At 38.9% G+C, this 23,167-nt stretch overlaps 1 protein-coding gene across 1 annotated transcript in view; it reads right to left on the bottom strand.

Moving 5' to 3' along the window:
* Nucleotides 1-23,167, bottom strand: part of TYR (tyrosinase) — a gene marked incomplete at both ends in the record, with an annotated part of 51,893 nt that overhangs the window by 12,289 nt on the left and 16,437 nt on the right. The window contains one exon of the mRNA XM_082776400.1: nucleotides 18,392-18,539. Coding sequence (XP_082632526.1) covers nucleotides 18,392-18,539 — 148 coding nt within the window. The remainder of the gene's footprint in view (nucleotides 1-18,391; nucleotides 18,540-23,167) is intronic.

Genomic DNA, 23,167 nt, shown 5'->3' with positions numbered 1-23,167 from the left:
TGGCCTTGTGCATTTATCTTTGCATTTCCTTGGCTTTTTTTTTTTTTTTTCTTTACACTTTGAAATATTAGGATCATATTCTGCTTGTTAATAAAGCAATTCAAAGAAGTTGCATTCATTCTTTCCATTTAAAGGCTTGTTCCCAGCTTGTTCAGTAAGATGGGCTCACGATACTCATTCTTTTCTCAGCAAGATAATGCATGATGCTCTGTATTTTTGGTGAGGATCTTCATCTTCATTTTTTTTATTCTTTTGCCTGAAAAATCTGATATCTTTGATACATATTTTTTCTTTGCTTTTTTTTTTTTTTTTTTTTTTTTTTTTTTAACTATCTCATCTGTTTGTATCTCTCCATTTAAAAGGATGAACTGCCATTTCCCGGTTTAACCATATTTTGTTAGAAAAGTTATGAAAGAAGGAATCTTACACTTGCTTTTTAAGAAAGGTTTTCCAGCTGGGTGGAAAAATAAGTCTCCCAGTTCATTCAGCTGGAGAGAAAGTCCATGGAGAGAGTGAAACAAGATATATATTGTTGTAAAATCCAAACAGTTCTTGTTGGGCATCATAGGTAATTTTTTATCAGAGAGTTACATTTTATGACTCCCGTGATGACCATCCATGACCGATGCATTTAACTCTCTTCATACATTCACCAGTCACCTCTTTATTTTCCATGTACCTTAGCAGAGTTTCCAGGAGAATCTGTTCTATGATCTTGCCAGGCACAGAGGTGAGACTGACTGGCCTGTAGTTCCCTGGGTCTTTTTTCTCTTTTTAAAAATTAAAAATACTCTTTCCCCTCTACCAGTTAGTGCAAACTTCATCAGACTGCCACGACTTCTCAAATACAATGAACAGTGGCTTTAAAATTACATTTGCCTCTTCCCTTGGGACCCATGGATGCATCTCATCAGGTCCCATGGATCTGTACACCTTCAGGTTCCTTAGATAGTCTCAAATTTGATCTTCTCCTACAGTGGGAGGTTCATCATTCTCGCAGTCCCTGACTTTGCCTTCTGGGCCTGGGCCATGTGCTGGAGTTCTTGCTGCTGAAGACTGAGGCAAAAAAGTCATTGAGTACCTCAGCCTTCTCCATATCCTCAGTGACCAGGTCTCTCATTTCCTTTCAGAGAGGTCCCACAATTTCCCTAGTCTTCCTTTCATCACTGATGTACCTATAGAAGTTTCTCTTGTTCCCCTTGATGTCCCTGGCCAAATTTAACTCTAAAAGGGTTTTGGGTTTCCTAACCTGATCCCTGGCTGTTCAGACAATGTCTCTGTATTCCTCTCAGGCTATCTGTCCTTGCTTCTACTCTCTGTAGGCCTTCTTTTTCTGTTTGAGTTTGGCCAGGAGCTCCTTATTCATCTGTGCAGGCCTCCTGGTGTTTTTGCCCAACATTTTTTTTGTTGGGATACATTACTCCCAAGCTTGGAAGAGATGATTCTTGAATATTAGTGAGCTTTCTGGGGCCCCTCTGCCCTTCAGGGCTTTGTCTCAAGCAGATCCCTGAAGAAGCCAGTCTGCTCTCCAAAAGTCCAGGGGAGTGAGCTTGCTGTGCTGCCTCATCACTGCTCTCTGGATCCTAAACTGTGCCATTTCATGGTCACTGCAGCCAAGGCTGCCCTTGAGCTTCTCATTTCCCACCTGCCCCTCCTTGTTGGTGAGAATGAGGTCCAGCATAGCACCTCTCCTCATTGTCTCCTCTATTTCTTGAAGAAGGAATTTGTCATCAATGTATTCCACTTGGGTTGCCTATGCCCTGCTGTGCTGTCCCTCCAACAGATATTGGGGTGGTTGAAGTCCCTCATGAAGACCAGGGCATGTGAACATGAGGCTGCTTCTGTATGTCTATAGAGGGCCGCAGCTGCTTGATCTCCCTGAGAAGGTGACCTGTAGCACACTTCCACTATTATGTTGCCTGTCCTTGCCTTCCCTTTAATCCTGACCCATAAGATCTCTGTCAGCTCCTTGTCATCTGAATGTTCATCCATGTGTCCTGGTCTACAGAAATGGTTGCTCTATCAGATAGTGGGCATGTGGTTTCTGTGGTAGAGAGAAATCAGTATTTTGGTCATCAGATGTTGTTCCACTCACTGTTGATAGAAGGTTTTGTTTTCTTCCCTTAAACACAGCCATGCTGTAAGTCATTTCCTTATATCTTGAAAATATATTCTCATATTCCATGTTTCTATGTTTACAACAGCTGCAAACTTGGAAGAAGAGCTTAGAAGTGCAGAAGTAAAAGCTCACACAAAAAGGCAAAGTGCTGATGCAATTAGCTGGTCCGTTTGTGGAGTGACAGTGTTGCTGGTAGAAAAGCCAAGTTTGTAGCGGAATGGCAGACTTGAACTCCTTGGATTTTTTGGTTACTTTGGCAAAACTGCTTTTATGTCTTCTTTATATGCACCTCTACATCCTCCCCTGCCCCACAGTCTAACAAAGCAGGGCTATCAATAAAATGACAACTGAAATGACAACTGGCCATTTTATTACACTTTGCCTTCCTTTTTTGTCGTGATGAGACTGAAAGTAACAAAAAGACGTCTAATGAGTAAGGACTCTGTGATATCCAATCTCCATATTTCTTCTGCTCCCAAAAGCTACTGGGCAGAAGCTCAATGAGGGAAATATCTGTCTAAATCCTACAGCAGTCTAGTCGGCTTCTTTCTTCCTCACCACATAGACAAAGAGGGCGAGCAACTAATTAGCTACTTGCACAGGTCGCAGTAATGTTTTCCAGATACGGAGACATTTTTAGCAATGCATTCCTAGTTAGACTGGCGTCATTTGGGGGATGCTGGCAATGCTGAAAAGAGCAGATGGGATGTGAGAGTGGTGGGATATATGAAGTGGGATACAGGAAAAGAGAGAACTAATCGAAATCCATTGGGAATTTTATTCAGGGTGTGTGAATGGGGAGAACCTAACCTGGAATCTAAGAGAGTAAAAGAGAGAGTAAATCCTCATTAACTAGAAGAGGGGAAGGAAAAGGGAAAGGAAGAAGTGTTTCTGTGTGAAACACAAGGCTTAACATCAGTTTGGCTACAGGAAATGAAAGAAGAAACAAATGCACGGTCACTCGCCTAGGCACTGTGCAGAGAAAAATCCTTTTGTCTAAGTCAGTTCCCTCCTTAGTTCTTTAATCCTTCTTTAATCCTTCATAGGATTAAAGAACTCAGAACTTGAGCTTGGCTATCACAAATCTTTTGGAGGAGTGAGCAAATCCAGACATTGAAAGATTTCATATTTAGAAATCATATCTTTAAATCGTAGCTTCATCCTCCCCAAACAACAAATTCTCCAAACCCCTCAAACAATTGTTGCTTGTGGCCCAAACAAATTCCTTTGGCTTTCTATATCTTGGTGGTTTAGTGAGAGGTACTTTGCACAAGCAATGGGTAAGAAGGTATCTTACCCAGGGAGCCAGGGTGACAGCTCCTGCCTAGAAAGGTCACAGACAATCAGAACTTAAGAAATAGAAAATTAAAATATGGAAATGGACTAACTGAAATGGAAATCAGTCTTGTGATAGCCCTAACACCCTTCATTCTCATTCAATGGCAAGCAAAAGTAACTTGGAAGAGGTTTTCTTTAAAGGCCTTAAGAACTAAGTGTATCTAGGTTAGAGCAAAGACTGCTTCTGTCTGGAAGGCTGCTTCCTTCTCTTGAGGTAATTAAAGTGCCCAAACTGCATATCCAAATAAGAGGTTAAGGAACCAGAAGGGATAGGAAAATAATTTGAAATTTGAAAGAGGTCCTGTCTTACATTTAAAGCCCAATGAGTTTCAATTTCTCTGTATTACACTTCCAGAGTAGTTGGAATTTTATTACAGTAAATATTAAAGGTTTTAAAACTCTTAGATTATGACAATCAACGGCTTATGCAAAAATTATTTTTATGATAAGAAACAGTATTTTAATGTCATAGAATACAATGGATTTAGACATTATTAGGCTAAAATAAGGCTCTGAGTTTTTATTTAAACCTTGAAACAACATGATAAATACACTATCACTTAAACTCCAGTTCAGTTAGATTTTTTTTTTTTTATTTTTTTTTTCCCCAGTACTACTATTTTAAAGAGCTGGTATATTGTAAAAAGTAATAAAGACTCCCACCAGGTATGTTGATGCTTTGGTAGTTTAAATTTTCATTCTGGGGAAATATACTTTGCCTTCACAATGAATTTTAGTACAGCAAGGTGCTTTAACAGAGAAAATTAAAGCCATCTGTAAAAGATATGGATATATCACTTTCATTTGATTGCATATAAATAGACCTGAGTATTTTCCTTGTTCTGCTTCATACATACCAGATTATACAAAGTGAAATGAAATGAGCCATAGCAGAAAATTAATTTGGAAAACAAACAAACAAACAAACAAACAACAAAAAAAAACTTGGTTTAAAAGGGGGTGGAGGCAATAAGATTGATTTGAAGATGATTAAAAAAAGGCCACCAATACATATATTTCTGGATTCATATTATTTTATGAATAATATATGGAATGGGATTATAGCTAATGAAAGGATGAGTCAAGAAATAAATGGGTTTATGTTACCAGTGGGAAATATCAAGCAGAGTATAAGCAGCACTGCTATATGTAGGCTGTATAACTTCATACTATTCTAGCTAATGTGTGATCTGAAAAAAAAGAGACGCTGCTTGCAAGAAGAAAATCTTAAAAACTGGAAAAAAGTGAAACAAAACAATGAGAGTAGGTATTTTCTTTATGACTTTGAAGAGTCTCCGCTAGGAGCCATTTTCGAATGGTGTGCCTCCACAGTCAGGCACAGAGCTACATTTGACCAATTGCAGTGTAGGAGGAGAAACCAGACCAATATCTGTTATTAAAGATTTCCCTGTATTGAACCACTGCAGAGACACTGACAGACATTGTAAACCTAACTGGCCATTTGGGAAACTTTTCTAGGAGATGTTTAAGCCGGTGTATTTTACCTTGCAATTAAGAACAGCTGAAGAGAAGGAAAGGGGGGAAGAAGAGGGTTTGGTACCTTTATACAAGTTCTGCCAGGGGACCAGAAACACATGCAACCCTGCAGTGTCCCCAGTGGGAAGACAATGAAGATTCATAGCCACCGTATGTCCCAGGATGCAATTTTGCTGTCCTCTTACTCCCTTGTCCTCACATTTCTTATAAGTGTTTGCACAACCTTGTTATAACTAAGATTAAGGAACTGATTTATTTTAAATCCAAACTTCTCATTTGTTTTCACTTATTCCAGGATAGCTGAGGTGAGATAAAATCCCAGACCTGATTCATTATGCTTTTGCATAATGGACAGTACCAGTACAATAGAGGAACAGGGGCAAGCACATCCAGATGCTCAAAAGAGGTGAGCAGGACTGTTTATTTTGGTGGTTATGAACCAGATTAAGCTGATTAAAAGCAGCTGTGAAACAGTGGCCTGTGTTTCTCATTAGCCTGATAAATCCATGAACCTCTGGTAAGTGTCCAAACAGCCAGTACTAAGGGTTTATCTGCTACAGGGCAACTTTGCAAACCACTAATAACTTTATCACATTCAAATATGTACCACATCACTGGTTGCACCAGTCTTGACATAGAGACTTTCATTCCTGATTTACTGTTGTGATACTAATGCAAGGTAAGACTGACTATGGTAAAAGGAAGGCAGAATGTTGTTACGTAGATCTCGTTTAAACAATTTATTTCACTATCACGAGACCTGACATTCTGTAAAGGAAATCTGGCAAGCAACATGTATTTGCATTTGTAAAAGAATGAAAAAGAAACAAATTTAGGAAAGCTGAGATGCTAGTCCAAGGACTGTGATTATACAGTAGTCATCAGTTTAAAAGTTGGCACTAGTCACCTGATATTACAAAATCACTTCAGGTACTTTCCCATCCCAAGCGTTTGGGAGAAGCATCGGTGCTTCAGTCTTGGAAGAGCTACTAAAGCTGAGGTTGTAAAGTCAAGGCATTATTTGCCAGTGTGTGCAGTTGTATTGCAGGGTCATTTTTTTTTCTTATACTTCTTAGTTGACTAAAGACCGTACAGGGACTCTCAGGCTGCTTGTAAACAAATTGAACCTGTCATAATGTAAAAGTCTGATTAAAAATTAAGTTGCTGCCCTCAATTATTGTAAGAAACCCAGCCAAGGTTTCCAATGCTGTGTCTCCCCTGCACTGAAACAGTGCTGAGGACTGCCCTGGGTTTCACTGCTTGTTCTGTGTCCCAGCCCTGCTTGCTGGGGAACTTTCAGGCTTCCCCCATCACTTCCAAGTTGCAGTGTACATGTGCACCCTTGGGCATGACTCTCTTCCACCAGCCCTTGTGACACCACTGCCTCTCTGCCAATTCCTGGACCAGCTAGTGGAGAGACCAGTGTGTGCATCTTCTTGTGAGAGAGACAATGGGGAGACCAAGGGATCCGGAGACTGGGTAAACTGGGTGTCCAAGGTCAGTTACTGGGGGAACCAGACTCTTTACGTGTATGTATGTGTCTGATTTTTTGACTAACAGGCTTTCAGCCTCGTCAAGCAGAGAGGACAAGAGGATGAAGTTGTTCGTACTGTTGGCATCTGTGAGTGCTGTATTTTCTGTGTTGATCTGTGTCAGACATATATGCATATATATATAAATACATTTGTATGCATTGTGTGTATGTGTGCCTATTGGGAAAATATGTTCAGACTCAGCACAGTTTGGACCTGAAAACATGGAGCTGTGGTAGACTTACCTCTAGTGGTCTACCAGATTTGGCAGTCCCTCATACTTTAAACACAGACTTGCACAAAACAGAAAAAAGATGTTTTAGCCCAGTGGAGATGTTCCCTCATGTAATGCTGTGCTTGTATATTTTTTCTTGGAGCATATGTTATCATGTAAATCTATTATGTATCTCTGAAGTATGAATATTTATTTTCAGTGAAGGTCTGGCCTGCTTCGTTGTTTTCCTTTACTCCACCTTCTAAGCCAAAGAATTTTTTTTTGTTTTTGTGGACCACAGTAGACCAGACCACCTCTAAAGCTGAGGAGCAATGTGCAGATAACACAAAGACCCTTGCTTATCCAGCCAAAGTAACATCAACTGCAGGCTGCCTCCAAAAAGAACATTCACTGGATGAGCCATGAAAATGTGCACCATGCTGACACCTTCACATCATTTGTACAGAACCACCAGGGCTGGGGAAACAAGTGGTGCTTGAGGATCTTGGTGCTGCTTTGCTACACCATCCCAACAAAAGCACCTGTGTTTCCTTCCACCTCCTTTGTTCTAATTTATGGCATTGCACAATCTCAGTGCTTGGAGAGTGTCAGACAGAGGAAATGAGAGGAAAGTAGACAGTAAAAGTATAGTCCATCATGACCAGCCCCATCTACAGGACAACCAATGCCACTTTACTCATGTCCCACTTTTTGGAAATCTTCAAGGCTATTGCAATTGCTGGGGATATGAGATATTTTAATATTCTCTCCACTGTGATTTAGAGCAGTTTTCTGTTATTTTTAAAAAGGCCCTCTACACCTCTTAAGGATTAGGGGAAGACAAAGATTTTTCAGTCTTTTCAGCTGAAATTGTTTCTCTTTATGTCAAAAAAATTTAAGTATCCATAGCCATTTGGAGAACACAGTTGGAACTCTCACTGTTGTTTAGTGTGTTCAGTTGGGTGCAAAGGGCTGTGCAGCTTCCGGTCATTGCTCCAATAATCACATAGTGCTCCAAGTGTTTTTTTTCTAGAATACAAAAAGCAGCAGATCCTCCAAAATAAGAAAAGGCTGCTCAGATCCTCCAAAGTCTATTGTAAGAAAAAGCTGCTCAGACACCTGAGACCTGAAGAGGATTTAGACAAAAGAGTCCTGAGCAGAGATTGCTGCTGCATGTGTAGGAATAAGTGCTGATCCTCTCTAAGAGGAGAGCTGCTCCAACCCCATTGTGTATAAGCCCAGAGCACAGCTCCCATACCACAAACCCTAACCTGCCAGTATCCCTGCAACCCACTTTCTCACTCAACAAATCTCACTGAAAGATTCTTGTTTTCTCCCTTCTTAGAAAATTAGGTAGGCTGAACCAAGGAGTGCTGAGCCCAGCTTATGTTTGATGGGTTGCTGATGGAGCTTCATTCCAACTGCAGAAGGAGACAATAGGCTGAGTGTGACACATTGCTCATGAAACTAAAGGCAGGAGATGAGTGTTGGAAATCGTGTAGGAATCTGTGCAGTAGAAAGTGAATGTGAGTATTATCTAGTGTGGACTAGGTATTGCCTCATGATAATTCAGTTATTGATAGAGCAAGTTATCTCCTGTGGAAGCTTATTTTGCACTTATGCTAGAAAATACAGTGAGTTTACGTCAGGTTTCGAAGGGGTTAGATTCAGTCAGATATATGATCTAAATTCTTAACTCTTTTCTTAGTCAAGCCAGCCTGTTTTATACCAACAAAAGTCAGAAATGACTCTAACTAGTTGCAGAAGATAAGTTTTTGTTCCTTAAAATAACTTTGTTTCGCCTCTTGTTGTTGAACCAGAGTAATTTTTGGCTGAGTATATGTTTCTCATTCACATGCAGGTATCCAGTGTTGCTCAACACTGTAAAAACCAAGAGATATAAGAAATGATGATGTGTCCTCTGTCCAATGTAAAAAAAAGGAAATAGAAATGTAACCATGCTTTGCATGGAAGAAGAGAAAAAAAGCCTGGGAGAGGGAGGGGGAGGGAAGGGGGGTGGCTAACTGTTGCTGTATTATGTTTCCTGTGTTAACTTGAGAAAGTTCGTCATTGCCACTGTTTGCAGCTAACAGAAAAACATCACTTGAAATAAGAGATAGTACAAATGCCAGCTGCTCCGAAGTTTAATAACTAGTTTCCTAGTTTCCCCTGAAGAGAAAGCAAACAAGCAGATTAAAATGGACTGCTGTGGCAGTAGCTGGACTGACTGTAACCCACTCCTGTGCTCTGTAATTCATTTCTTTGGAGAATGAAAGATTGTCATTATTGAGGTTCACAAGGGCATGTAATATATAAATCACATCTACAGCAGCAAAGTGATAATTTCTTTTGATGAATAGAAGGTAGGTACACGTGGGTGAGAAAAGTACCATGTTTTCCTGTGATTTTTTACAATTTGAACAATTATGGCAGCTATTATTGCAGAAGTGCTGCAGGAAGGAAATTCAATGCTATGCTAGCTGTCTGCATCAGCGCTTGTCTTGATCACTGTGTCACAGAGAGAGCTCTCTCCTCCTCCAGTGTTAAGAGAATAGGTGAAGACTAACCATGTGGCTCTCGCCAAGTTTCAGGGCGAAGTAACCTTTCTTTTTAAAAACTACTAATAGCTTGCATAATGTGTAATGTACAAAGTGATCCATTCTTTAACTGCGTTGGCTGAGCCGAAATCTTGCAGTAAGAGTGATATGAAACATGTACTTTAAATAGGACTATTTGAACTGAACCTCCTATACTATTGATTTTTAAGACCGGAATGGGTCATTAGAAACATCTAGCCTAAATAATGACATAGCAGGTGAGATTGCCAGCTGCTGTGTTTCACATGCAATCCAGAAGGTGTCTAACCTTTGTCTCACCATTCCCCAAAGCAAGGTAGATCAGCAGCACTTTAGGTTTTATATACGTTCAATCGATACCAAGAGCATTTATCTCCAGAGCCTGTTCCTTGTTCCTACTGGTTTTCTGCCTCTGATTCTTTATGACCTACCTGTGGATTGCCAGAGGACTTGAGCATGGGTTACTCAAGATGTAGGTGCAGCGTCAAGTGCACTATATATCTCAGCCCTCTTCTGTTCAATGGACAATGCAAGGGGGTGTTCTGGAGGATGGTTGAACCATCTCCCTCCCTTCTGCTTCTGGCCACCACTGGTGCCATGATACATGTTAGAAGAGCCTGTGGTGTGACCCTCCATGTCTGTTTCTGTGTCCATTTGGGTGTTTTGCAATTGCAGTAGCTGGATCTGCCCAACTTCCTTAATGAAATAGAAGTTAGAGTACAGATTCAGTATCTTACTGTGTGATTTGCCTTTCAGCCCAGACACAGGAATATCAAAGGAGAAATACTGGGGAGCTGTGTTTCTCAGCAACACCCCAACCTTCCCACTTACACTCTGTTTTCCATGGTATTTATATGGTATTTTGCAGTAGATGTGAACTCACGCTACCCACATACTGAGCCCACTTTGAGTGAGTCAGCTCCATCAAACAAGCTGAGTAGCTGGTTAACATGGTACCAGCCCCAAGAGGTTAGGAGGTGAGGTTTAACAGCTCCAGCTCAGCACCAGCCCAGGGCAGCTCCTTGGCTTGTGGTAACAGAAGCAGTGTGTGTCCTCCTGCAGATTTATAGATGCCCCCGAGGGAAAGTAGAATTAAGACAGCTCCTTCCCTGTTATAATTTCTAAAATATTCTTTGCTTGATTTTCCCACTCTTTCAGTACTGAAGTGCAGTCATTTCTCCTGAGAGCTTTGAAAGTGAGGAGATAACTTTGTCAGCCTCAGTCATATGTACACAAGGAGTAAGTACTTATACCTGAAGTACTCCATGTGCTGTGGTTGTCTGTATCTCTGAACTTAAGTTTATATGAACCCTCTGTACTAGGTATTAGACAGATAAAAAGTGGACTTTTTTGAGTGGATTCATCTGATCCAAGGACAAAAAGGTACCTCAGCAGGGATGTTTGCAGCTGAGCTGGTCACTGCTCAGTGATTCCCAGACTAAAGTCTCTACTGACTATGAGTGGGGCTCAGAAGAAATCTGCATTGTAGGGCAAGAAGAATACGGCCTAGTCAGTGCTGAAGGTGTCTTTCCATAGAGGGAAAAAATAGTATTTCTGCTGTCTCTGATGCAGGCCTAGGTGTGGACAGGGTATCAGCTCCAGTACTACTAGTACTTACTAGCACTAGTAAGTGCTCATTGCTCCCTCAGGAGTCTGGAGCACTCTCTGGGGCAGGAGGGCCAACATAATCTGCACAGAGTTCCTCACCTTCATGCTGCTTCCCTTGTTTCTTTCTGAAGCTTTTTTCCCTTTCTTTATCCATCTTACACACACTCAGCTTATGCATACAGTTCCACTGAAATCATGCAGCTCCCACTGATATTGTCCTACCCCACTCATCTCTGCAGCCCTGTAAACACAATACCTTTCTTTGTGCAGTGGCACTTTGTAATCCAGTTGTTTATTTCCAAAAGGAAATTTCTGGATATGTATCCTAAGTACGAGATGAGTGTCACATCCACAAGCTTCCACAAAGTTTCACCTAGCTGTCAAATATCAAAAGCTATATTATGAAAACACAAGCTTTTATGAAGTAAAGTAATATCTTGGAGCATTACAGACTGTCCTGCTACACACCATCATCTCAGCTCTGTTCTGGTAGTGGTGCAGAACACCTCAAGGTCAGGAGCAAATCCCAGGGGCTTCTCCCACAAAGGCTGTACTAGTTTATCCTTGGGAATTGCAGTAGATCTATGATGTTCATGCTTTCTCTGAGTGGAAGGACTTTAGTCGTGTTTCACCTTCATGCCACGGACTTCACCTCATCCACTGCCTTTACAGGGGCACTTAGGAGGTACAGCGTTGGGCACAGACCCTGTGACTGACATGACATGACATGACATGACTGAGCTGACATGATGCAGAAGGACTGTGTGAGGAGGTGTATTGCTAATGGCAGCCTCTTGACCTGCCTTTGTCTAACAATTATCACACAGTCTCTTTTTTCTTTTTTCTTTTTTTTTTTTTTTTTTTTTTCTCATGCCATAGTTCATTCAGTTCCAGAAAGATATGACTTTTAGCCTATGCCATTGTTTTTTGCAAACATACCTCAGAAAGCAATAAGGTCTTGCTGTGCACGTCAAGAGAGGAAATTAATCATATGCTTAGTGTTTATGCAGTTTCTCCATTTTTACATGGTTTTATTATTAGCTGATATATCATTTTATTGCAATCTCCATCTCAGCTCTAAGTCATTTTTTTCATTGTCTCAAAGTTTCCGTATACATAGTGGGGTTAATGCTTCCTTGGCTTCACACTTTACTTGTGTTCAGACAATTCAGGATAAGAAATGACTGGGAACAATTCAGGATAAGGAATGCCTCTTATTTCATGTATTAAGTCTGGAACCTAGTTTTGCCTTACAAGAAATTCTAATGATTCTTTTTGAATGATTTCACTCTGAATATTCCAAATTCTTGAAGCAAATAGTTTTTAAGAGCTAAAAAAATTCTTGTTTCCTGTCAACATTTCAAAACAAGAGAACAACATGGGTTTTCTCATGGCTTTTTTTTTTTTTTTTTTTTATTTTTTTGGTTTCCAAAACCTGAGATAACATTTAAGAGAAAATGAAAATGTTCAGTTTCTTAAACACAGTAAAAATAAGAGGCTTTTATTTTGACATCTCCTGGGAATGAAATTCAAATTTCCTCTTGTTAAAGTATTTTCCAACAAAATCACTTTTGACATAATGCTAACTATTTTTTGGGGAGGAATGAAGGGAGAAAGAATTGACATGAAAGTGAGTATATTGAGTCCACAGGGGCTGACGGTGTCCACAATAGGATGTTCCTGGCATGCAATTCAGGATGTGTAGATTTTGGTTTCTAATATACTTTTGAACAGATTGCTACATTCATGCTTTCCAAGTTAACACTTGATTTTCAGTGTGATAAGGAACATTTTATTTTTAGATCCTGGGATAAGCCATGGTCTGGCATTTCCTAATGCTCCCAGCTCCATTCTGCCACTGCAGCAGTGGGTGTTGTTGTAGCATGCTGCAGAAGACTCTATGTCAGCTGATGCTGCTGAACACAGGGAAATTTGCCTTGATCAGGCAGAGTTAGTGGCATTTTCATGGATCTCTGAAGCTGATGTGCAGGAGAGTTTCTCTTGCACCCTTCTGGAGTGCTGGGTGTATGTAAATAAGTGTCTGAAATTTCAAGCGTCTTCATTCCCTATATGTCCTTATGCTTAACTTGGATTGCTTTTGGCAGAGTGCATGTGCACACATATACACAGACATGCAAACAAACACTTGAACATTTTCTCTCTTTGATACAAATATTAAGTCCTGTGTGGTAGCAAGCAATGGAGTCACTGCTGAACCGAGATCAATGCACATATGCTCAGCTCTCTTGTCATTGACATTTCTTATAACTGTAAATGAAGCAATTGCTATTTTCTGCTGCTCTTATTGCTTGGATACCTGAAAATCATAGTCAGAGGTTAAGAATATGCCAGACACTGCACAGATGAGAGCAATTAGACAGTCCCTTAATGACAGAGGGCCTGTCATTATAATTATATAATTATAATTTACACATGGGATAAGGGACAACAGATAAATGCAGACAGATGGAAGGAGAACTAGACAAAGATGCAGTGAGGGCACAATGGTTCACCAGTGAAACTGCGAAGGATTCAGCTTATTAATGTCTTAATTTTCACATCAAAAGGGAGAGCAGTGACTGAATCTGTGGATGTATAGGGTGGACAATTCCCCACAATGAAGAATATGGAGGGACTTGTCTGAATGCTAAACAGATGTGAGACAGGGATTGATATCACAAACTTATTGGAGGGGTAAGTGAATTCCTTAGAAATGCATAAGATATGATTTGGGGACAGGCAATGAAGGGCCTTGAAAATAGAGAACAGCAGTTCATCTGATGTGACAGAGAATGACAAAAGAGTAGAAGGGTACAAACAGAGAAAAATATCTGTTCAGAGCATTGGATTAATGCAGTGATGGTTGCAGAAGTATTTTGAGCTGTGTGTTTACTCATGAAAGTTGGCTAAAAAGGTGCTACAGTGGTGGCAATACTAAAACTGACAATCTTTGTCTAGCTGTATGAGTAGTCTAACAAAACTAAACTTTAGAGATACATGAGAACGAATGTCTACACCATATTGCATGTCTCTAGAAAATCAGTTCTAAAGAGCTTGTACTAAAATCAGGGTCTTTGAAAGTCACATGTATTCTTATGATGCACCTTGTCCCATACTGCAGAACTTAGAAATGAGATGAAAACTGGGACCCTATTGAATTAGCAGCTGTACAAGTATATAGTAGTGTGAAGATCTTTAATTGCAACTTATTTTCCCTCTATTTATTTATTTATTTATTTCCTCTTTGCAAGGGAACTTGTTGGGGTGAGTTGTGAAAGTCAAGGGCAAGAGAAGTACAAAAATACTGAAGTGCAGAAACGAGAAGAAAGATGGAAGAAACATTCAAAGGACAGATGTGCAGGGAGAAAAAAAAAGCCACTATGGGACTATAGGGATGTAGAGGCCAAAAGAGTCATCACAGAAAAGGGTCCCTTTTCAGAGCACAGAAAACACCATTGTGAGCTCAACTGTGACTGTGGGCCCTTGCTTTCACTGCTTGTGCAGCTGCTCCTTCCAGCTTGAGTGGGTTGACTCCTCCCTTGCTATTCCCTTGTGCTGACTGTAGAGCATATCTGAATGGCAGAGAGATTTGCAATTAAGAGAAATGCTTCACAGAGCTAAAAAAGCTCTAATTTTTGCTGAATGTATAGTTTTTTCCTCTTTTTTTTTTTTTTTTTTCCTTCTTTCTTTCTCTCCTCTCTTTCTCTCTTTCTCTTGTTCTGTCTTTCTGTCTTTGTCTTTCTGTCTGTCTGTCTTTCTTGCTTGCTTACATGCTTCCTTTCTTTCAGCTGATTCAATTAACAATTAAAAATTTTCAGGGGTGTCACCTGTTTTTACCAAGCCCTGGGATTTCATCCCTCAATCTGCTAGCTAGCAAATAGGGCAAGGAGCGTGATCTATCATTGCTAAGAAAGCTGTTTCCTGGGTACCTTCATATTTCTGCATTGCTGTAGGGGAATGACCTAAAAAAGAAGAACAATTGCACACAAATGCTTTGTTTTTCACCTGAAAGATCTTCTCATCTGCACCTATGCTCTCTCCATCCTTCCTGCATTTAGTGTATCAGGCCTGGGCAGGAAAGGCTGGGGGTGGCAGATGGGAGGCTTACTGTTGCTCAGTTTGGAAAGCAGCTCCTAACATTTGGCTCACACCTGTCAGCAGACTCCGTATACACTTGTTTATCCTCCTCTGTACCATATGTTTCTATGTAAAATCAGTCCCAATGATCTATTGCCTTACTTCTATCACTCCTATTATGGTCGTAACTGAGCATTTCACAGTCGTTAATGCATTTACTCTGACAGTGTCCCTGTTGCGTAGGCATTTAATATCACCCACTTTGCAGATGGGTTAGCTGAAGCTCAGATCAACAGCTCCTCAAAAGTCTTTAGGCACCTCTTGTTGAAATCAATGGGCAGAAAACACTTCTCCGGCAGATGTGATCTTGGCAAAGCAAAACTACATGCTCAGTTTTACTCAAGGAACTTGCAGCAGAGTGAGGAATCCCTCTTCTGGGTCCTATGTGGATGCTCCGAGCACTAGGCTCTTCTTGGTTTCATGACACAGAACTGTTCCCTGCCTTTGCAAGACCTGGCAGACATGTGGTTCCTGGACTCCAGTCTTTTTTTACCCTTTGTCAGTAAACCCTTGTCTCACAACCCTCTATGCCTGTACCAAGTCCTGGAGGGGATACTCTCCCTGGAAGATTTAGTTTAAATGTTATATAGTTAAAAACACACTGGCCCTATGCTGTGACAGTTGTACAGTTGTATAAGCCACCTCAGATGAGAAAAGTTGATATGAAAAAACAATATAAAATGCTGCTTCTTATGTAGACGGTTTCTCCCATTTCCTCTATGCTTTGTATTCTTGCCTGCCTCTCAGAATTTCTTTGCAGTGCTTCATATTTAAAGTCTATGTAGGAGAGGAATGGGGTTCTTTTAAATGTACTGTATGTACCTATCAGTCACCTACTTATTAATTATAACTAAAAGCATGATTAATCTGTCATGGATAAGGCTGCTAAGTAACCCTAATCATGCTAATGCATTTCTGTCACTTATACAAAAGGCAGCATTATCATCAGTTTTTACATCTGTGTGTACTGAAACCCATGTACACAGCAGCTGCAGAGCACTGGTAATGTTCCTTCTGCCACAGATCAGATGAGGTTGCATCATGGATTTCTGCATTGCCCCCACGGTGCCTGTGTGGTGATTTATTTCCTCAACACTAGTGGGATTTAATGTTATCTTTTGTAAATAATTTTGCCTTCTAAAATGGATAACAATTACAGTCATGAAAAGTGTTTCCAGGGTTTTATAATGACTATAACTGAAATTCCAATGTGGGAGGGGTCAGCATGAAGACCAAGGTGCTACTTAAGCCCTGCACTGAGTGGGAGCTAAGACATGCGTAGGTCTTATACAAGTGTGAATATCTGAGGAAAACAATGTCTTCTGATATTGCAGAGCATAATGTGTTCCCTTCTGTGTTCTTTTTTTTTTTTTTTTTTTTTTTTTTCTCTGAATTTTCAACAGATCCATTTTTAATAGCCTAGACATTGGAATGTTAATTTCCAGGTGCCAAACCTGAAATTTGTAACCACACCTGAAACCCTTGTGCATCCATCCTGTCAAACAGTCAATGGGTGGATATGCTAAATACAGTTAAACAACATTATTTAACTTTAAAAATATTCTGAACAAAAGTTTTCCACAAAGAAAAGTTTCAAAGCTGACACCTCCAGAAAGCTAATTATAACCTGTGTATAAGGAACAGAAGACAGGTGGGTTACCCTTTGAAGGAACCATTCCACTGATGCCTCAGTGACCTGCTTAGACTTCATGTCCTATTTTTGGGTACAAAAAACACAACCATTAAGCTCATTAATTATGTATTCTGAGGAGAAAAAGCCCAACTTCAAATTTGTTTTACACATATACTATATTTTGGTCAAATACAGTAATTTTTTTTGTTGTTATAAGAATTCTGGTGTAAACTCCCTGAAACTACAGAACTTCCCTGCAAGATGATGTGTTGAGGATGTAATCTGCATCCCTCCTGTGCTGCATGCCTCAGCAACCCAAAGAAAGAAACCATTTTATTTTTTTTCATCTGAATAAGTGTCTAGCTGTGTGCAGGCAGGGTCTCACTCAGTAGGTTTCTGAGCACACAAACTGATGAAAGACTCACAAAAGTATGTAGTGGGTCACAGTTCTTTTGTTCTAAGCATTGCAGTTGCCAAGGCATGGTCAGTGCATGTTGAAAAAGTACAGGAAGATTGGAAAGAAAATATGAAATGCTTCAGAACCTGTAACGTGCAACTTTATAGTGTAGCTATTTGACAGAGTAATTTAATAGAAAACAGAAAGCGTCAAAAAGGGAGAGGGGGTTGAACAAGCCAATATTCCACACATATAAGAACATTTCTCAGGGAGAATGGTTCCAAGTTTTGAAGAAAAGGAGCACTGCTATTAAAAAAAAAAAACAACAAAAAACAAACAAACAAAAAAAACTTTTATACGGCTAGATCTTGGATTAGTGTAAAAATGGTTTACTTTTGTTGCACAAATGGGTCTGAAGAGAATGTTCTTTTTATTATTATTCATTTATTTATTATTTTATTACTGCTTTACTACTGCTCAAAATTACCTGGGCAGCAACCTGGCTTAGAAAAATCTGTCTTTTAACGTATTTTTAAATTTTTATATATATATTTTTTGGTATGTATCTTACAGTCTTGCTTAGTCAACTTCCATTTTTATTACTCTTTGGCTTTCACAGTTTTGTGAAATACAGTACACAGCAAATTGTAGCCATTCACATACTTTATAATGACATACAGAAATTTTTAAGATGACCATTAAATCTTGGAATACTCTCCCTAGCATAGCAATTTCACTCTCCTCTTGCAGAATTGTGCTTCCCTATCCTTTCTTATTAATAAACATGACATCTTTCTGTTTGCTTTCCTCTCCATCTGCACAGCTGTAGTCTTCTCTTTCAGCAACAGACAGTCACAATTTTGTTTGTCACAATAAAATACAGATTTTTTATTATTATTATTTTTTTTAATCTGTATTTATGGGTAGCACACTCGGATTTTCCTTATGGAATAGAAATTAAAACAGCACTGACATTTAGAATGTAAAGGAATTACTCCAACTGATTATAGTTGTGTTAAAATGAGTCATGCACTTTTGGGCCAAACTTCTTGACATACACATCCATATATATTAATCACTGTGACATCACTGCAGGACTATTTTTATCTTGGTAATAAAAGCTGAATGCATTTGTCAACTTTTCAAGTGATATTTAATACAGTGAGCATAAATACGTATTAGGAAAGACACTCTCAAGTAATATAAGAGCTCGGTTCTACATGTCTGAAAATGCTGTGCATGTAGTGGCATGTAAAATATTTGCAGTTTTGAAATACAGGTGAAAACTACACTGTAAAAATACAAAATAAATTAGGTTTACCAAGAAGAATTAAACTCACCTGTCAACAAAAGCATGGTGTAGTAAGAAGATAGGATCATTTGCAGAGCCTTGTACTTGGGACATGGAGCCATTCATGTAGATGTGAAGTGCATTATGCAAACCGCTTTGAGATATGTTTGATATTGCAGTGCGTGGATCAGCAAAGCCTGTATATTCAAGAGGAAATCATATGTTGATATGGCAATGCATATAATTCTTTCTCCAGTAAGACTGAAGATCAAAGTAGCTAATTTCACTTCATTTACTTTCAGCTTTTTAGACAAGAGCTTCAGAAAACACGTAAAGGAGTGTTAATATATTTCAAAGGCGTAGCAAAGATGAAATTAGAATAAGCTAAATTAAAACTCCTGCCATGTAGGTAATGCAGCATGTCAGCAAATGTACTGCTTAATTGTCTTATGTTTTTAAATTTTGTTGTCCATTGTGTCTGACTGTTAAAAGGAAACCTAATCCCTGGAGACATTTATGTATATACATTTATTCAGGTTGAGTAAATTTATTCATTTTTTAATATTATTTTTTATCTCTATACTTACACATTTCTAAGTTACAACAGGCTACTGTATCTCATCACATATGCAGTCATTTAATATCATTTTTCTCTACAGAATACATTCTTTCATCTATAAGTGCCAACCCAATGTAAGCTATTATCTTTACAAAAGATAAATAAATAATTGACCAATAACCTTCTTCTCCATTCAGACTTGCAGGATTAAAAATTTGTGGACTGCAGTTAATTTGGAGTCTACTTAGAATATAGGCTTTGAGATAGTCACACAGACCAGCCCCCAGACTCTTAGCTCTCCTCCTTAGAAAATGCCTCACACACTTTTAACACACTTTATTTACTTATTTGGACCAAGAACTAGCATTTGTATGAGGAGCAGCAGTATTCTTTTGAAGTGAACCTCCTAACAGTCCTTCTGTTTCCTGCAATGACTCACATCACAGGGCAATTTTTGTCTTAGTACTATATTTCTTTTGGAGGAAATCTAACATCAGTGGGTGTTCAATTCACAGCACTGAACTAGAGTTAGTTTGAAAAAAAAAACCTTTTCATCAAAACCCTCATATATAATATGAAAGTCAGGTACTCAGTTTTGTTTTGCTCTTTGAATTTGCTTATCTTGTGACACACAAATTATTAATTGATACATGTTCAGAGATGCTTTATCGGAAGAGTCATATTCTATGAACTTGGAAACCTGGGTTTCAGACCCCACTGAGACTGATCTGCTATGTGAGATGTTTTCATCTCTTTGTACCTCTAAATTCCCTCATCAGGTTTTGCCTTGTCTATTAACCTCCTTGAGGAAAATCTTTTGGCATAAAGCCTTTACTAATCATACTAAGGATCAAATCATAGCTATAGTACCTAGGAAATAATATACGATAACAACTATCCATCTTTTTTGATTGCAACATTATCACAAGGATTTTGAGAAATTCAAGGGAATTCAGAGAAGAAAAGATAATCAGGAGAGCTGGAGGGGATAGACCTGGCTTATGATGAAATTTGTAAGACTTCAAGATGGGGTTAATGGGTTTTGGAGAGAGAATTATGTCAATGCATACAGATAACTGCAGGTGTTAAGTACATCAGATGTGTAACAGGATTACTGAAGATACTGCATGGTGACATAAACAACAATGAGCAGAATTTCTCAAAGGGAAACTCTTGCCCACAGAAAATTGTCTGATGGTGAACACTATGCTACCTAGCTGTCACCCAGGGGAAATAATAGGATAAAATATTACCAAGCACGCTGTGAAGAATAATGTACATTGACAATCTAACCAGAATTTATAGGAACTGATGGCAACGTTTTTGACCTTTCTTACTGATGGCTACAGCAGGTGATCACTGAGATCATCTGATGCAGCAATACCTCTTAAAAGTGAATCTCTGTGAATGTTAACTGAAAAAGATCTATCTGCATGTCATTCTGAAACACTCTTCTACTTATATGCAGCTACATCATGATATATTAAAGGTAATATAAACTTTATGCAGAGTCTAAGCAGAAGGCTAGATGTCTTATACCATATGTGGATACTTCTTAAAATTTCTTATTGCACTACAAATGTTTTATTTAGTAATTTAGAAAAAAAATATATACAGAACATTCTGGTTCTGGGCAACTTCAATGGAATTTCTGCATTTCTGCAATTTGTTGCAATGATCATGAGCTTTGTAAGTCAGACACCTTTGATAACCCTACCTCCCAATTAACTGGAGTGCATTCAGTCAGTCTCAAAGGTGACATCATGGCTAACCACGCACATGAGAAGTTTGAATATATGATATCCTATTATGAAAACTCCATATAAAGCTATCATGAATAAAAACATAATGTGATATCACTTTATTTTATTTGCCTAGGTCTTAGTCTTTTCTCTCAGACTTTTTAAAAGACTTCAGGACAATCAGCTGTACAGGATAACACTATGAAGTGGGGTAGAGCCAATTAAAAATCATATGTGAGAACATGAGAATTTTTTCAAAGTACAGAACACTTTGCTGAAGTAGCTGCAGAAAAATCACCTTTATTGCAAATGTAAGGCTACAGATCTACAAGGAGCAGTGAGCTGAAATGGAGCATATGCCTGCCTTGCCCCATGCTGTACCTTCACCACCTCTCCTATGTATTAACTGCAGCTCTTGTCAGGCCCACCCTGAACTCACTAACCCGGCAGAAAACTACCCTGAGGGTTGTTTTTATTCATTTTCTAGGCTACTGAGATACAGTATCTTATATAAGATTATAATGAGTACTGGAGCTGGTACCAAAAAAGTGACTGACTGGAGGATGGAGGAGATTGCATAGACAATTAGGATTGCCCCCAGTGGTAGTGAGCTATTAAATCATCTGGCCAGTATTGGAAGCTGTAACATTCAGACATCCTTCTAAACTCTCATTTAATTATGGTGTATTAGAAATAGCCAGTAGGGGATACATCACTGAAGTAACTTAAAGTTTTACCAGTGCTCCTTTTTCAATGAGAAAAGAATCACATTTTTTAAGAATCATAGAATCATTGAATCATAGAATATCCCCAGCTGGAAGGGACACACCAGGATAATTGAGTCCAAATCCTGGGTCCCCAAAGGATCACCCAAAAAATCAGACCATGTGTCTGAGAGTGTTGTCCAAATGCTCTTGAACTCTGGCAGGCTCAATGCCTCAACCACTTTCTGCTCCTGCTCATAGCTTTGTCAATCACATTGACAGTGATTCAGTGAGGTTGAAGTAGGTTCACTGGAGCCAGGCCAAATTAAATCAGATTGGGAGTTAGCACAAAGTTTGTTATAGGAGGAGCTAATTATGTCAATCACAATTAAGGCTGCCTAACATTTTTAATATGATATATAGGTGGTTCTCATTAAACGTGCAGTTGGGGCAGATATATGTCCTTTAATAGAGTACTTAATTATGGTAACTACAGATTTTACTGTCTAATAAAAGAGGCCATAGAAGTCCATGTACAAAGTCAAGGGTAAAGCTTTATATATTGTGAGCAAATAGTGTTTTCCTTAAGTGCTCATTGCCACTGGCCGAAGTGCTATATGTTTAGCAGAGGGTATTCAGAATTTTCAGAGTGTTAGCAGCCTTCAGTGCTACAGGAATGGAGAAACCAGTCCAACAATCCTATCTCCTCTGATTGTTTTAGTGGGACTGCTTAAAATCTGTGACATCATTAATATCACTGAGATATTTATAGCAGTTTAGCCTTTTTGTTGTTAACTGCAAAACTTTTTTTTTTTTCTTTCCTAACCACAAAACTGACTTTCTTATACAATAAAATTTAGTTTTGTATGACTTTCTAGGTCTGTGGTTGTGGAAACAGAAACTTTAAAGGCCAAATTCTGCTTTGCATGTTGCTTTGTTGCACGTCCAATTCCAACCGACAGGAATACTTAGTCCCACCCTCCCTGGGGATTATATTTTCTTAAATAAATTTAGAATTGTCTAAATTCTACATTTTAGATAAGTTCAGGTCAGACAGATACACCTACTTTAAAACAGGAAGGAAGATACAGATATAAAAAAATTAAGGCCATATCCTTACTTGTCTTTGAAGCTAGTGATGTTCTTTTGGCTTATGAGGCTGATGTTTTTCAGCCATTGGCAATGTCAAAGGAAAATTTTCAGGGTTAAATCTTACATATTTTCTCAAGCAACATTATTGTTGTAATCTTTCCAGAGTAAGGTATCTACAGGAACAGCAATTTGGCCTAAGGTGCTATAGTAAATGAAAGTTTGTGGTTATTTAATTTAGACCATGTCACCATCTAGTTTTTACTTAAAATGATTCTTGTAGAGCTTCATTGTGGTCTGGGCTGAACAGATTTTCTGGTTCTCTGATAATGACCCTCTGTGACTTGCCAGCCCTTTAACAATGTGCTGCATAAATTTACCCAGAGATTGAGAATTTGAGCTGGGTGAGGGATGTTGGCTGTAGGCTAAAACTTTTTTAATTAGAAGTTTTCTACTGGAAGACTTCATTTTGAGAAGCCATTTTTCATTAGCTATATGGATCACAGTGAAAATGCTGAGAAAATTTTCCACATGAAAACATCTCATTTCAGAAAAAGTCCTATTAAAATAAAATTACATTTTTGAAGTGTTTGATGTTTTATTCCATTATTTCATGACAGAATAGCAGTAACGATACATGATTGTGACAGACAATGAAATGCTATGACATGGCTTGACTTGATACCACGTGTTAATTCATGAACAATGAAAGTGATATACAGTTTTAGAAT

Source organism: Aythya marila, assembly GCF_965140915.1.
Source record: "Aythya marila genome assembly, chromosome: 1".
In the NCBI taxonomy this organism is placed as follows: domain Eukaryota; kingdom Metazoa; phylum Chordata; class Aves; order Anseriformes; family Anatidae; genus Aythya; species Aythya marila.
This window is presented reverse-complemented; position numbering and strand designations above follow the sequence as displayed.